The sequence below is a fragment of the Neovison vison genome, chromosome 13 (assembly GCF_020171115.1).
Source record: "Neovison vison isolate M4711 chromosome 13, ASM_NN_V1, whole genome shotgun sequence".
Lineage (NCBI taxonomy): Eukaryota > Metazoa > Chordata > Mammalia > Carnivora > Mustelidae > Neogale > Neogale vison.
In genome coordinates, this window is record NC_058103.1 from 147,179,633 (window position 1) to 147,195,724 (window position 16,092).

The 16,092-nt window shown below is 56.7% G+C and overlaps 1 protein-coding gene across 1 annotated transcript in view; it reads left to right on the forward strand.

Annotated features, from left to right (window-relative positions):
• The window catches only part of SEMA4B (semaphorin 4B), a 37,344-nt gene that overhangs the window by 15,922 nt on the left and 5,330 nt on the right, over positions 1-16,092 (forward strand). Inside the window, exons 4-9 of the mRNA XM_044231879.1 lie at positions 11,387-11,550; positions 11,711-11,773; positions 13,321-13,419; positions 14,007-14,118; positions 14,405-14,518; positions 14,637-14,788. Coding sequence (XP_044087814.1) covers positions 11,387-11,550; positions 11,711-11,773; positions 13,321-13,419; positions 14,007-14,118; positions 14,405-14,518; positions 14,637-14,788 — 704 coding nt within the window. The remainder of the gene's footprint in view (positions 1-11,386; positions 11,551-11,710; positions 11,774-13,320; positions 13,420-14,006; positions 14,119-14,404; positions 14,519-14,636; positions 14,789-16,092) is intronic.

A 16,092-nucleotide genomic window follows, 5' to 3' on the forward strand; every position in this document is an offset into this window, starting at 1 on the left:
GGCCGCTTTCAAAGTCTAGTTGGCTGGTGCCAGGCCTCCCTCCTGGATGTGGCCTCAGCCCCACGTGAGCGTTTGTCTTCAGCTCTTTCCTGTGGCCTGGCATCTCCATGGCCCTTCAGAGCCAAGTGGCAGGAGCAGTAGCTATGGCGCTAACGGCCGGGCCTCGAAGACTAGCTTGGCTCCTACCCGCGCCGCCTGGGGCAAGCCGGCACTAACGCCGGACCCATCTCGCAGGGCTCTGAGCGGATGACAGGAAATCATGTACGGAAAGCGTTTGGCACAGTGCCTGGCACGTGCTCTGACCCCAGTAAAAGGTAGCAGCCTCCGTTCTCTGTGGTGGAAGTTCCTGCCCCACCTTGGCTCAGGGAGGTTGTGTGCATCCATCTGGGTGATGCTGGGCACCGGCCGGAGGCAGGCCCTCTGCTCGCTGCCGAGACCCAAGCCAGGTCAGGGAATGGAATGGTGCAGGTCCCGCTCCCTGCTCGGGCGGGGAGGACCAAGCAAGTCACCCCAGGGGTCCTGCTGAATGTAGTGCACTTTTCAAGTGCTCCTGGTTCAGCTCTTTGAAGTTCTGTGCCCTGAAGAACGTCTGTGTGGGGCTGGCGCACCTCTTCCCCCGCCCTGCCTCGCACTGGTTCCACGCTGCCTCATGCATAACCCCCGCGTTCAGCGGGCTGTTGAAATGCCTGTGTGCCACCCAAGCAAAACTCTAAGCTTGCACAAGTTTGGGGGCACATCTGGATACACCTGCATGTTCATTGTCCACGCAAGGGACACAGAAGGTGGCCCAGAGCCTGGAGAAAAGGCTGGACTCGGCTCATGGAGTTCACTCTTTCTTCTGTCCCCTTCCTAGAGACTGTGGCCTGGCTCCCACCCCTCGTGGGTGCTCAGGATGGGTGGAGAGGCCTCTGATGGGGCTCTCCCTGGGGGTGAAGGGGAAGGGGAGCTTCTCCCCCATCCCTCCTCCTTGCATTTGGCCTCTCGGCCAGGCTCCCCTGTGTCCAGGATAGAGAGTGGCTCACATGGAGCTGGCTGTCTTGGGACACGTGCCCCGGGTCCCGTAAAGGCTCCAACCCATCTCGTGTTCCTCAGGTTACAGGCGAACCCTGTCTCTGTGCCTAGCCCTGTGCAGTCTCCACGGTCCTTTCTTAGCTGCCACTCCTCTGGGGGGCTCTCTGGTGCAGGACAGGACCATGTCCAGCCCTTAGGTAGCACAGCTGGCTGGCGTCCCCACGTTTGTGTTGCAGTGTTTAGGGCCTAGAAGAAGGCGGAAAGGAAAGTGGGGGGTATAGAGCTACTGTGGGCACCAGGCATTTAGGTTGTTTTGTTCCCCCCCACACGGTGGGTAAAGTTATCCCCATTTTACAGAGAAGACAGCTGAGGTTCAGAGAGGTGAAGTATTTTGTCCAAGGCATATGGCTCTGCTTCCCTGAGATCTGATCTGTTCTCTGTGGGATCTCTCTGGTCTGCTCCGATGGGTCCTCTGAAAAGCCCATCTTGACAGTTAGTAGGGTTCAGAGAGGTGGCGAGGGGCTCTGGGGAGGGGGTTGCAGTGGGCCCAGCAGACTGAAAACTTTTTTTTTTTTTAATATCTATTTATTTGATAGAGATCACAAGTAGGCAGAGAGAGAGGAGGAAGCAGGCTCCCCACCGAGCAGAGAGCCCCATATGGGGCTCGATCTCAGGACCCTGGGATCATAATCGGAGCTGAAGGCAGAGGCTTTAACCCACTGAGCCACCCAGGTGCCCCTGAAGCCTCTCGTTTTATCCTCACTCGTCCTGAACAGGGGCCACATGAGCAATCTCCTCTCCTTTTTGGCCTCCCATTGTTCATCCTCTGAGAGGCGCTAACAGAAACAGGAAAGAAAGCCCCCCAGGATGGGGCCCCCGCCATGTGCCAGGTGCTGGAGGGGGCACTGCTCCCTCCTGTGGGGGGACTGAAGGTTGGAGAAGTGAACTCTGTGAAGTCAAGGTTGTACGGCTAGAAAGGTCTGGGGTCAAGCCACGGGCCACAGCTCTCAGGACTCCAGAATTACATTCTCTGTTAAAACAGCTGCCTCCAGCTTCGGCTGTGAAGTGTGGGAAGGCGGCAGAATGGCCCAGCTCGGCCCCTGAGTGATTGATAGGTTCCGTTTGTCCGTCTGGTCAAGAGACCTATCGAGGTCACTCCCTGGATGGGAACAGGGGATCCGGCTGAGGCCCCGAGGGTATGGCCACAGTTAGAAATGTGGTCCACACAGGAGACCGGGAGCAAATGTCGCAGACACAGGTTTGCACCATGGTGGTGGTGGGTGGGGGGAAGGCCAGAGCCAGCCTGGAAATAGATTTTCTTTGGCCTCCAAGTGTTTAAAGAAATTTTAATTAGTTGCTGGTATTTAAAACTCAAGAAATCTAAAGGAAAAATGCAACTTTCCAGCTCTCCGGAAGATCTGGCAAGGCTGGCCCCCATTCTAAGCAGCGCGCATCTGGGGCTTTGCAGTGGCCGCAGCTTCTGACGGGCTCCTGCGTCCCGGTGGCTGGAGCCCCATCTGCCCTCATCCCCTGTCTTCTGCATGAGCGAGCTGCTGCTGAGGTGGCCGGAGTGCTGTGTGTTTACTCAGAGCGAGGGTGGGGAGGAGGGAAGGCAGCAGGAGGAGAGGCGGGGGGGCGGGGGCGGGGGGAGCATGGGTAGGGTCAGTCCTGGTTACTGGGGGCTCCCTAACCCAGGGATGGGACTTGGCACTTCTCCATGCTGCATTTATCTGGTCTTGCCAGCAGCTTAGTGAGGGCTGCCTCTCAGAGACGGCAGGGCCCTGCTCAGAGCTGCACAGCTGGTCAGTGATAAGTCAGGACTCGTGCATGGGCAGCGCGTCCTTTTTGCAGCCCTTGTGAACTCCTGTCTGCCGGCTGTCGCACTCCTTTCTGGGCCCTGAGCTCGTGGGGCTGAGTGGTCCGTGCTTTGGGGAGGGGGCCGAGCAGGGCAGTGGTCCTCAGACATGGTCTTGTGGGCCAGAGCCTTCGGGACCTCCAGGCTGCCCTCTTTGAATCTCAGACCCCTCCCTGGACCAGAGTGCTCTGACTTGGGACTTAGCGTTCAGGTATTCAGTGACATTATTTTGAACAACTCCTTGGACCTTACCTGGCCACATGATACAAGCATGAATTAGCATGTCCTGCTCCTCGGGGAGCCCTTGGCCGGGTGGAGGAGACAGACACAGGAAGCCCATCCACCAGCCACATGGCCGGTGCCGGGAGAGGCGTGAGGGGAAAGGGATGGGCACAGAGAGGGGCCCCTCGCCCAGCTTCAGGAAGACCTCCTGGAGGAGGTGAAACTGAGCTCAGTCTCAAAGGATGAGTAGGGATTGGTGAGACGGAAGGGTGTTCCAGGCCTTGAGCAAAACGAGAGAGGAGGAACAGGACCCTGAGTTGCAGCTTTGTGTCACTCAGGTGAAGCTGGAGGGAGACGTGGCGAGGGCTGGCAAGTTAGGGGCTTGGACAGAGGGGCACAGCTGAGGGTTATCCAGGACAGGGACGGTACCCCGAGAGCCCTCTGGCTGCAGCACAGAGACTGGGCTGGGGGCAGGGGCCCGTTGGGAGGCTGGTAGTGTATCCCAGTCGGGAAGGGATGGTGGCCTGATTCAGGACAGTGGTAGCAAAGGGGACACATTAGGGAAGTATTGAGGGAAAATCGGCAGGGTTTGTTTATGGATTGGATGTCCGCGGGGTGAGGGGGAGGAGGAAGGAACCTCCCTCTCCAGGTTTCCAGTGGGTGACACAGGACACGAGCCCAAGCCAAAGGGGACGGTGGTGGGCGGTGGCCGTGGCGCGTCTCCCACTGGACGGAGGACCTGCCCCGGTGGTGAGATCTGAGGGTTGCAGGTGTCGGGATTGTCGAAGCGATGGCTGTGGGCGTGTGATCTCGAGGCCAAGGGGAGACCCTAGGGAGCGGCATTAAAGAGCAGAGTGTGCAGTGACTGGAGCTAGCCTCATGACACAGTGACCCTGACGCCAGAGCTGCCGGCCCAGGCTGAGTCCCGGCGCCACTGTTCTTCCTAACTGGCTGGTCACTGGCAGCTGTCCCCCCAAAACCTCAGGGGGGAGACCTCCTGCACAGCCGCCTTGCCAGGACGCCCAGATTGACCCAATTAAAACATGCAGTGGGTGCTCACGTACGCTAGCGCTTGGAGGGATGGAGGCCCAGAAGGAGTGGGAGGGAGAAGGGAAGTGACCCTGGAGGCCAGTGTGGCCCACGCGTCGGGGACAGGGAACCTCTACCAGGCCAGGTGCCACAGAGGCCACGCCCTTCAGTGTCTGAAGTTCGGCTGCGAGGTGATGCCTGGCCCCTGGCGAGTGTGGGGCTGGTGGAGGCCTGACTCCCAGGCAAGGGGTCAGTGCGAGCTAAGGGACGGAGGCCGCTCCGGGCGGCTCTTCTCTTCAGGAGTTTGGCCGCCGAGGAGAACCCGGAGGCGCACTGATTTCTAGGATGAATGTCGAAGGAAAACAACTGCTTTCTGAGAGGCAGAGGTTGACGACACGGGACTTGGCCTCTGACGAGGGAGGCGGTGGGAAATTGAGGCTTCCGTATCTGATGGTGGTCCCGGTTTCTTCAGAAAACAGGAGATGTGTGTGAGAGGAGGAAGGTGGCCTCCTGGGTAGTCGGGACGGGGATTGTGAGGGAACAGCCAGCCCTTGAGCAGAGGGCTGGAGGAGCTGCCCTTGGTCCTGGTGGAGGCACATGCCCAAGGTGGTGGCAGCTTATGACAGGTCCTGGGTTAGGGTACAAGGAAGGGGGCTGTCTTTGAGGGGTGAGGGGCCTCCTGGTGATTCTGCCAGGAGCTCTTGGCCCACTCACTGGAAAGCACAGCCGCGGCCATCTGGGAAGTGGGCTTCCCTGAATGTGCCTGCCCTGGACACAGGGGATGCTTCTAGGCTGGGTTCCCTTGATGTCCTACCTCTTCCTTTCTTGCTCACCTCTGTATGGGGAGGGCCTTTGGCCCACAGCCCCTCTTCCCCTGCAGAGAGGAATCCTTCCCAGCTTGGGGACTCAGCCCGCCGCTTCCGGTCCCTTGGGCCACCCTGCCACAGCTCTGGGGCACGGTGTAGAAGGGGGACGTGTGTCCCGGGCGGCTGACGTTTGCTGCTGAGTCAGCAGTCCTGCCCTGGGAGTGGCGCTCCTGCAGGTACAAGCGGGTCCAAGAGTCCAGCGTGACGCCTTGGGGAAGAGGAGGTGCCCTCGCGGGCTTGCCCTGGGGCCCAGACCCCTTTCTGGGGACTTTGTGATTCGAGCAGAGGGGCAGCCCACACCGCCTCCCTGCACTGGGGGCACCTTCCCTGCGCTTCACACAGAGAAGCTGGTGTTTTCTGGCCTCGTCCCGCTGGGGCCTGTGGCGGCCGGGATGTCAGGGCCACGTCCACGTCAGCTGTGGTGCCAGGAGCCGCGGTGGAGAGAAAGGTGGGGTGGTTCTCTGACTCACGGCCCGGCTGCAGCTCGCTGGCTGGCGGCTGGGTGGGGACCGCGCTGAGCCCGATTCCCGTCTCACTCCAGAGAGCTCCCAGCTTCCGGCTGAGTCACAGGGAAGGGGAGAAGCTCCAGCTGAGTCTGGGGGCTGAGTTGTTCCCGCATCACTTCCTGCGGAGAGGCCCAGGCCCCAGGGGTGGGAGAGCGGGGCCCGCTCCGATCGGCCCCGTCCGGCGTGCCCACTCCAAGGCTTCAGCCCCAGGCCCTCCCCGGTGCTACTTGCCTGGAGCCCCGGGGACGCCACCAGCTCAGGCCTGCCCAGGGCGGATAGAAAGGTTTCGTCCACCTGGGAAAAACCGGCCGCAGCCTCAGGCAGACCAGTTTTCTCCGTCCTGTGCCAGCCCGGTGGGTGGAAGAGGATGTGGAGGATGCGTGAGCGGCACAGGCCGCCCAGGAGAGCACACGAGGCGCGCGCTCTGCCACACGAGAGAGCGGCCCAGGAGCTGCGGCAGCCCCCGAGGTGTGCTGACGCCCCTGGGGAGCGGAGAGCACCGACACCCCCTCCCAGTCACCTCTCCACAAAAAGCAGCCGGGAGCAAATGCAGGTACAGACAGGCCTTGCGGTAGGGTGCGCAGACACACACACACACCCCAGCAAGCTCAGGCAGGGCCCACACAGACGTCTGCGCCATCACTCTGGAGGTGACCCCAGGCACCCGGGTGGGGACGGGGACTCAGAGTCCCGTGGAGCGGGAGCGGGAGCGGGCACACAGCACGTGCCTGGGACACCTGTCCCGAGTCGAGCTCGTGCGCTCTGGCCGGGAGGCCCCCGCGTGACCAGGTGCCGACCTAGGTTAGGAATTGCCCCGCGTGAGTTTTTTTAACCCTGAGGACGAGGGAGGCCCAGCTCTTCCAAACAGCCCTGCTCTGCTGGCAGCCCTCGCTGGGCTGGATTTTCCTGCAGGGCTTTTGGATTTTGTTTTTGATCCACTCGAGTGTTGGTCGTGTGCCAGACCCCATGCCAGCGCTCGGCCAACATGTGCAAAGTTGCTCTGAGTAAAGCTCTCGGTAAATGGGGGTTATTATGCACGTTGTTATTTACATACATAATCTAATTTCTTCTCATAACAACCCTATGAGGAAAGGTGCTATTATCCCATTTTACAGATAAGGAAAGTGAGGTTCCAAGATGTTAAGTGGCCTGTCCTGGTGGCAAACAGCTGGTAAGTGACAGAGGCAACGTTTGAACCCAGGTCTCTGACTCCTGAGCCTGGGCTCTTAGTCTCTGTCTCGTTAAGACTCCCAGCTGGGAAGCCAGCCCCACGGACTAGCCCTGGTGAGGTCCACCTGTCTGGGGGGACCACAGGGTAGCAGCGAGCAAGGCCTTCGGGACACCATGGTTTGGTCTGAGAGGCTCAGGGAAGAGGGACAAAAGAGGAGAAAGCGCAGAAGGGGAACGCGTGGTGTTGGGGCCTGTCACCCCCTTCTGTCCCTTTGCTGTCCCCTTGCTGTCCCCTTGACCATGCTCCCGGTGGGACTGGAGGAGGCATGGCAGGGCTGGCGCCCCGGCGGTCCTTCCAGCCTGGCTGGGCTCTGTCTACGTGACCCTTGGCAGGTTTCCACTTCTCCTGGCCCTAGTAAGGCTGAGCTGCCACCTGGATGGCAGCTTATCTCTGACCTTCGGCATTTCTGTGGATGGATTCTAAGTGCGGCCTCCTGCCTAGACTTCCAGCCCACCCAGGGGAGATGCCCCTCCTGTGCGGGCAGGTAAACACTGGCAGATTTGAGCCAGCCCTCGCTCTCAGAGAACCCCCCGGGGGATGTGGAAGGCGTTTGCCGCGTCTCCTGGACTCCTCCCAGTGAGGCCGCTGGGAGTTGTGTTTTCCTCAGTATCCCCTTGATGTGTGTGAGACAGCTAAAGGCTCAAGGTCAGTGACTCGGGACTGGCACCGCCTTCCAGAGGTGCTTGTCAGTGGGTGGCCCGTGGGCCTCCCACTTCAGGATCGCCCAGGAGCTCACATGTTGCACACAGTCAGGCCGTCCCTAGGCGGCAGTGGCACTTCAGGGCAGGCCTGGACCCTGGAGGTCAGGCCTTTCGGGGCATTTTGCTGCGTCCTTCAGCTGACCAGCCGGGGGGAGGGAGGGTCTTCTGGAAGCCGACCTCTTGAGCCAGCCTTCTACTCCAGCTGCTTTTGTGCAACTTGCCTGGTTTCTCTGAAGTTTGGTTTCACTCTGTAAGCTGGGGATCTCAGCAGTGTGTACCTTGTGGGGCTGTCGTTGGCCTGCGGGGGTTAGTGTCTTCGTCTCTGCCCCGTGCGCCCTCCCAGGTGTGGACCTGTGCTGGCCAACAGGAGGGGTCTCTTGGTGGGGGTGACTTCCAGGAGCAGAGCATGGAAAGGTCAGGCTGCTTGTTCCGAAAGGTCATCAGCACATGGTGTAAGCACACGATTGGGCCTCGTTGTGTTTGGAAATTTCATGGTTGGGAGAAGTGGGGAATGAGTTTGGGCTTCCCAGCGTGTCGAGTGCTGATGTAGTGAGGGGTTGGCAACTGGGGGCAGAAGACCTAGAATCTTGTGCAGGTCTGGACTTGATAGTTCAAAGAGAGGCCTCGACTGCTCCGGACCTTTGGTTTTAGTACTAGAGTTTGGGCTCCGATGTGAGATGTTACTTTCCCCATGAATTCCCAGTGCCCCCCCAGTACCGACTTCGCTTCTAGAGCACGACAAGACTCCCAGCTGCAGAGCCACACACATTCCCCCCATCGATTCCTGCCCTCGTCACCTGTGTCCTCACCTTCCCTCACTGGGGACCCCTTGTGAAGAGTGGCCTTGGGAGCTCTGTCATCCTGTTTGCCGGCAGGATGCTATCCATCCCATATCCTGTTGGCTTTGCTAGGACATCCCACCTGAGGGCTTCCTTCAGCATTAGTGGCTGGGCAGAAAGCTTAGCTTCTCCAGAAAGCTTAGCTTCACCCTGTGTTCCTCCTCTTGGACAGTGAGAACAAAGTCGCTTCATTTCCCTTTTCTCCTTGGCCACCAGGAGGCTCAGCATTAAATGTGCAACCTCTCTCTAGTAGTGTGTGAAGATCTCTTCTGACCTGCTTATGTGATTATGCCCTAACTCCCTGGTTTAGGTGTTTGTCTCAGATCTATATCTTGTTTTTTCTCTGTTCTTGATTTTATTGTTTATGTATCACTACATTCTTTTCTTTGTTTTCTTGCCCTTTGTGGAACCAGGCCAGGGGTACGTAAAACACCACGTACAAGCTCGTGAAGCTGTCTCCACAAGTGCTTTGTTGGCATGTCCCTTTTGCTCCCTCAGCTTCATGAGACCGTGTCTGCTTGCGTGGTCAGAATCTGTTGGTCAGATAGGAGATGCCTAAGGGGCAGGGTAGCTTATTCCTGCTTGTTTTTCTTTTCTTATCAGCTGCTTCAAATTTTTAAAATAATTTCTCTTCAGACCCATTACTCCAGGCACAAACGGTACCCTGGTTGGGCAGATAACATGCATTTCTTTCTTTTTTTCTTTCCTTCTGTTTCTTTCGTATTACCCAAGAGTAACCTGATTACAGAATCCAAACATGAGAAGTAGAAAGGGAAAAAAAAATTACCTGTACTCCCACCAGGGATACCAATTTTCAGCATTTTGTGGTTCATCTTCCTGGATTTTCCCTTCTTTTTTTTCCTTTTCTGTTCATATTTTTCCTATTAAAAAAAATAAGACCTAACTAGACATACTGTTTTTGTTTTTTGTTGTTTGTTTTTTTAGATTTTATTTATTTATTTGACAGAGAGAGAGTACAAGCAGAGGGAGTGACAGGGAGATGTAGAACCAGGCTCCCCTGAGCAGAGAGCCTGACATGGGGCTCAATCCCAGCATCCCAGGATCATGACTTGGGCTGAAGGCAGGCACTTAACTAACTGATCCACCCAGGTGCCCCTAGACATAGTGGAGTTTTTTGTTTTTTTGAATAAATGCTTTTTTTTTTTTAAAAAAGATTTTATTTATTTATTTGACAGACAGAAATCACAAGTAGGCAGAGAGAGAGAGGAGGAAGCAGGCTCTCTGCTGAGCAGAGAGCCCAATGTGGAGCTTGATCCCAGGAGCCTAGGATCATGACCCAAGTAGAAGGCAGAGGCTTTAACCCACTGAGCCACCTAGGCGCCCCATAGACGTAGTGTTTTATAACCATCTTCACTTGATGGTAGATAATTAAAATCTTCCCTGTTACTATGTCTTTTATAACAATGAAAGGTATTTCAAGTTTGTATCCAGGACACATACACATAATTCGTTTTTAAGTGTGGAAGTGAGTTTTTAAGTGTGAAAAGTGACCAGTGCCTCTGTCATCCCCCGCCCCAGGCCTGATTAAAGGGATGACTTTTTTTTTCTAAGATTTTATTTATTTATTTGACAGAGATCACAAGCAGGCAGAGAGGCAGGCAGAGAGAGAGGAAGGGAAGCAGGCTCCCTGCTGAGCAGAGAGCCCGATGCGGGGCTCGATTCCAGGACCCTGAGATCATGACCTGAGCCTAAGGCAGAGGCTTTAACCCCCTGAGCCACCCAGGTGCCCCAAACAGACGACTTCTAAATCAGTTAGACTTTTTCTTAATACAGTGGTTTCCTCCATAAGCTTTTTTTTTTTTTTTTTAAGATTTTATTTATTTATTTGACAGACAGAGATCACAAGTAGGCAGAGAGAGAGAGAGGGAGGAAGCAGGCTCCCTGCTGAGCAGAGAGCCTGATGTGGGGCTCGATCCCAAGACCCTGGGACCATGACCTGAGCCGAAGGCAGAGGCTTAGCCCACTGAGCCACCCAGGTGCCCCGGTTTCCTCCATAAGCTTAACTGAAAGGCTGGCACCACAGCTGCATGGCTTATCTGATTCACTGATCTGTTGCTGAGAAAAAGGCAGCTTTCCCTCACTTCCGTCTGTCTTCCCTGCCTCCTGCAGACATTTTTCTACCACTATACTGGGTTGCCTCTGTAACTTATAAAACTACCCTCGGGGTCCCTGGTTGGCTCAATAGAACATGTGAATCTTGATCTCAGGGGTTATGAGTTCAAGCCCCATGTTGGGTTAGAGGTTCCTAAAAAGAAAGAAACTTTTTTTTTTTAAGTTTTTTTTTTTATACTGAAACCTCAGTTTCTCATTCCATTAACCACTGACCGTATCTGGTGGCCCTCTTCGCTCTCCCAGGGAGATAGAGACTCCGTTTTTCCCTTAACCCTCCTGGGACCCGGCACCACAGCATCTCTCTATTGCGCATTCAGGTGCCTGAGGTCAGGGTTGGTAACTGTGGGTTCTGTTTTATGACCGTAAATCCTCCATGAGTGACCCTGGGCCGGTGCTGAGAGGTAAAGACCCGAGCCCCGCATTTGCTCCCCTCGGCAGTCAGGACTCTGCTGCTGCAGGACCGGTGCGGGTGGGCTGTCCTCACAGGTCCTTCTCCTTGGGGCGGATGCCACTCAGAGGGGGCGGTAAATGTCCTTTCCTATCTTTTATTCTCTGACGTGTTCAGAATCCATTACTTTATATTTTAGTTTGCTTCCTATTTGACCATGCCTTTCTTGTTTATTTTGCCGGTTTTTCTGGTGTTCCTACTACATCAACTTTACCGGCTGTTTCCTAATATCCTGTCCAGCGCAGTGTTAGTGACGTCTTTTCATCTCTTCCCTGATGGCTGGACACTTAGGTTGTTGCCAGTTTCTCACTGCCGTGAACGCTGCTATAATGTTCCTTCCCACTCAGCTTTTGTGCATTTGTTTCTTACGTGATGTTTGAGAGCCCAGGAATGCTGTTCCGTTTCAGCCTCCTCTGCCTGTCCCAGCTCCATGCCATGCACTGCCTTGCTCCCTTCCCTTCAGACTGGCCTGTCCTCGAGGTCCATGGGAGAGGTGTCTCGTGGGAGGGGTGGCCCCCGGGTGATGTCCGTCTTTTTCTCCCCAGGCTCCAAAGACCGGCCATTTCTCAGATTTGGGGCAGAAAACGTCTCCAACTACACAGCCCTTCTGCTGAGCAGGGATGGCAGGACGCTCTATGTGGGTGCCCGAGAGGCCCTCTTTGCTCTCAACAGCAGCGCCAGCTTCCTGCCTGGGGGGGCGTACCAGGAGGTGAGGTGACGCCCAGGGCTGGCTCAGCTGGGCAGAGGATGGCGGAGGGGCAGGTGGACGGAAAGACCGACCTTCTGGGTGTGAAGATGCTGCTGGTGGGAGAGGAGGGGCCAGGCACACCCCCATCCCCACCTACGCGCCCCCTTCTCCCATTCTGCAGCTGTCGTGGAGCGCGGATGCCGATAGGAAACAGCAGTGCAGCTTCAAGGGCAAGGACCCACAGGTGAGCTAGCACGTGGAGGCCTCCGGGGCCGAAGGAGGGATGGAGGGTGGTGTGCCAGACCCAGCGTGGCGGCAGGACGTGGGAGTGTGCAGCCAGCTGCGGTAGATTGGCCTTAGGCTTCAGAGATGGCCACACCTGGTTTGGTCCTATACCGAACTGCCTTAGTGTCCCCACCTGTAAAATGGGGACACTGATGGCCTGTCTCACAGGACTTGCCATGGGGATTCAGTGAGCCAATATATTCATCCCACACCTAATCAGAACCAAATAAAGTCGGCTTCCAGCAAGAGCAGTGACTGGGTGCCGCTCCGCGGAGTGGGTACTAGAGGACATCTGCCTGATCCTAGTGTGGTTTGGGCCAGACTCCTCGGCGTGGGGGTCTTGTCGTGCCTGGAGTTCTCCTGGAGGACCCCCCACTGTTCCCAGTGATCTCCTGTCCTTCGCGCAGCAGGAGGCCACTGAGGGGAAGGCCAGAGAGCCTGGGACTTGAGTTCAGACATAGATCTAAGTCCCGACCGCCCCCGACGTCTTTGAATGGGCAAACGCGCTCTGCGCCCCGGTCGTTTCAGACACAGGCGGTATAGTTTGTGCAGAAGAGCGAGCAACAGGCCAGATGCAGCCACTTGAACGGGTAGTCAGGCCACACCTCATTAAGAAAGTGACATGTGCGTCAGGAGTTGGCTCTGGGCTACCTGGAGAACGGGCAGGACTGGCCTTGCTCTGAGGGAGGTGCTTGGGGAGCCACCGGAGGACGGGGCAGGGGAGTGCCATGGCTGGCACTTTTTTTTTTTTTTTTAAGATTTTATTTGTTTATTTGACAGAGATCACAAGTAAGCAGAGAGGCAGGCAGAAAGAGAGGGAGGGGGAAGCAGGCTCCCTTCTGAGCAGAGAGACCAATTCAGGACTCGATCCCAGGACCCTGAGATCATGACCTGAGCCAAAGGCAGCGGCTTAACTCAGTGAGCCACCCAGGCGCCCTGGCTTGCATGTTTTAAAAGGGTTGCTCTGGATGCCGTGGTGGAGAGCGGCCTCTGTGGGGTGTGTGAAAGAGGCGTTGGGGCCGACCTTGAGGTTTGGAGCCTGAGCAGCTGAAAAGGGAGAGAGGTCTCGGAAGATAAAGTTTTTGGGGAACGATCAGATACGTGGTCGGGGTCATCCATGAGTCGGGGGTCCCAGGTGCTGCTCTGGACCTTGGCTTATCTCACCAGGCAGGTGGGGAGAACCAGAGGTTTTCACTGAGGTTCGAAAAAAGACCTTCAGGGGCTAAGATAGCCCAAGGGGGAGGGATTCTGTGCTTTCACTCCCACACTGAAGAGAATTTTCCCGAACACGCCGAGCCCCTGGGTTCCCCTCCAGCGCACACACTCTGTGGTCCTCAGTCGGCTCTGCCCCAGGATGCTGCTGGATTCTCATTTGCCCTGGGATTGAGGAGCGCCAGAGAGAGCCCAAGCTCTCCTCGCACACCCGGCACACCCCAGCCGGGGAGGGCTCGGCGGCGCCCCCTGGCGGCATCCTTGGGCCTGACAGTCTCCTCCCTCCTCCCTCAGCGCGACTGTCAGAACTACATCAAGATCCTCCTGCCGCTCAACACCACTCACCTGTTCACCTGCGGCACCGCGGCCTTCAGCCCCGTGTGCACCTACATCGTGAGTGCCCCCCTCTGCCCGGGCTCGTTGTTCCCCAGCACCCATCCCTGGTCCAGGCTGGGGCACAGGGCACGACTTCCAGGGAGCAGTGGGTCCAGAACCCTGAGGTCCAGCCCCAGGTCTAGGGGCCCGGTTGGCCCACGGAGGGTGGGGGAAGGAGGGGCACGAGGAAACACCCCAGGCACAGAGGTCATGGCCAGCCCCGGACTCACACCCTCCCTTGCTTCCTCAAGCTCTTCCCTGGCCTCGCTCAGTTCCGCAGCCCACCTCCTCCACCCCTCCTCACGCACACACACACACACTCCTGCATTTCTGCTTTACCACCCCTGAGCAGAGGGTAGCATTCTGAGCAGTGGGTTGGAGCTCAGGTTTGAATCATACCGGTGCTCCTTCTGAAGCCTGTCGCGTCTCTCCTGTGGTCACTGCGACTAATGTACCCGCCGCAGAGGGCCCCTGCCTGCAGAGAAGAGGAGGATGGCGGCTTGCCTCCCGCCTCGCCCCCCCTCTCTGGCACGGCCCCCTCCTTTCCCTCCAGGCCCACGCATTCCCCAGCGTGTCCCTGAGCTCTTCCGTCTGCTTCCCTGCAGAGTGTGGAGAACTTCACTCTGGCACAGGACGAGGTGGGCCGCATCCTCCTGGAAGATGGCAAGGGCCGTTGTCCCTTTGACCCCAATTTCAAGTCCACGGCCCTGGTGGTTGGTGAGTGTTGGGGGCGGAGTGGCAGGATGAGTTCAGTGAGGCTCTGTGTGGGGGAAGGTAGGCGGGCAGCGTCGGTCCCAGGCCTGAGCTGGCGGGTCCCCGCCATGCTGGGTCCCAGGGGGCCCAGGGTGACCCTTGGCTGCCCTTGGGTTTGGCTTTTCCCAGATGCCACTCCCTTCCCCGTCCACCGCAAGCGAGATGGGCAGTGCTGGGCTCACTGTGGGCCCTGGGTGGGGAGAAGGAGCCGTGCTGAGGGGCCATTCCCACGGGAATGTTCTCTTGGCAGACGGTGAGCTCTACACCGGAACGGTCAGCAGCTTCCAGGGGAATGACCCGGCCATCTCCCGGAGCCAGAGCCTCCGCCCCACCAAGACCGAGAGCTCCCTCAACTGGCTCCAAGGTGAAGTCCTCCCCACGCACCCAGTGCCAGTCCCCGGAGCCCCTCAGGGCCAGGCCAGGAACAGTCTCTCGCCTGTCTGGGATTCCCAGGCTGACTGCACTCCCCATTGGTCCCGCAGACCCAGCGTTTGTGGCCTCGGCCTACATTCCCGAGAGCCTGGGCAGCTTGCAAGGGGACGATGACAAGATCTACTTCTTCTTCAGCGAGACTGGCCAGGAGTTTGAGTTCTTCGAGAATACCATCGTGTCCCGCATTGCCCGCATCTGCAAGGTGAGGGGCCTGGGCTGCCCCAGAGACCCGAAGGCTCCAGTACTGGATCAGGGAGTGCCAGGAGGCCTCTTCTGTCCTCCAGGACAAGTAGCTTGACTGACTGCTTTTCTCTCTCTCCTTTTGTTTTTTTTAAGATTTTTATTTTTTTATTTGAGAGAGAGAATGAGAGAGAGAGAAAGAGCATGAGAAGAAGTTAGGATCAGAGGGAGAAGCAGACTTCCTCTAAGCACAGAGCACGATGCGGGACTCGATCCCAGGACTCCAGGATTATGACCTGAGCCGAAGGCAGTCGCCTAACAAACCGAGCCACCCAGGAGCCCTCCCACTCTACCTCTCTCTTTTTTAAAAAAGATTTTATTTACTTTTTTATTTAACAGAGAGAGAAAGATCACAAGTAGGCAGAGAGGCAAGCAGAGGGGCGGGGGAAGTAGGCTCCCCGCTGAGCAGAGAGCCCGATGCGGGGCTTGATCCCAGGACCCTGAGATCATGACCTGAGCCGAAGGCAGAGGCTTAACCCACTGAGCCAGCCAGGCACCCCTCCCTCTCTCCTTTTAAATTAACATGGCTCTTAACGTTTTTTCCTATTTAAGAAAATTCAAAAGTACAGAAAAGTACACGTAAGAATCATGTACAGTATAAAGAAGCAGGGTAGCTTTGTGACCAAGAGCAGAGATGAGCCAGGCTGCCTCAGTGCCTGCCGCACGGGTCCTGTGACCTCAGGCAAGTCCTGTGCCTTCTCATCTAGTGTCCCCATCTGTTCAGTGGGCATCGCTAGACTGGCCTCAGAGTTGTTGCTTGTGCTGAATCTAGCCCCGGAAAGCTTTAGGAGTGTGGTGAGCTACAACTACAAGAACTAAATGTTGACAGTCAGTGTCAGAGTCCTGTTGCCACACCACCGGTGATTAGAACGTTCCTTGATGATCTGTTTTCTTTTTTGGCACATGTGTAAATATATAGGTATTTATATGATTATAAAAACTTTTCTTTTTTGTATGATTTTATTTATTTATTTGACAGAGATCAAAAGTAGGCAGAGAGGCAGGTAGAGTGAGAAGAGGGAAGCAGGCTCCCTGCCGAGCAGAGAGCCCAATGTGGGGCTCGATCCCAGTACCCTGGGATCATGACCTGAGCTGAAGGCAGAGGCTTTAACCCACTGAGCCACCCAGGCGCCCCATGATTAAAAAACTTTACAAACAAGAGTTCTGCAGCGTGGGTATTGAGGTGCCCCGTTCGCGGGGGATCATGACCCCTTCCCCTGTGTCAGACTCCCCGTCTGTCCGCTTCCGGGTACTCCGCCGTGAGGA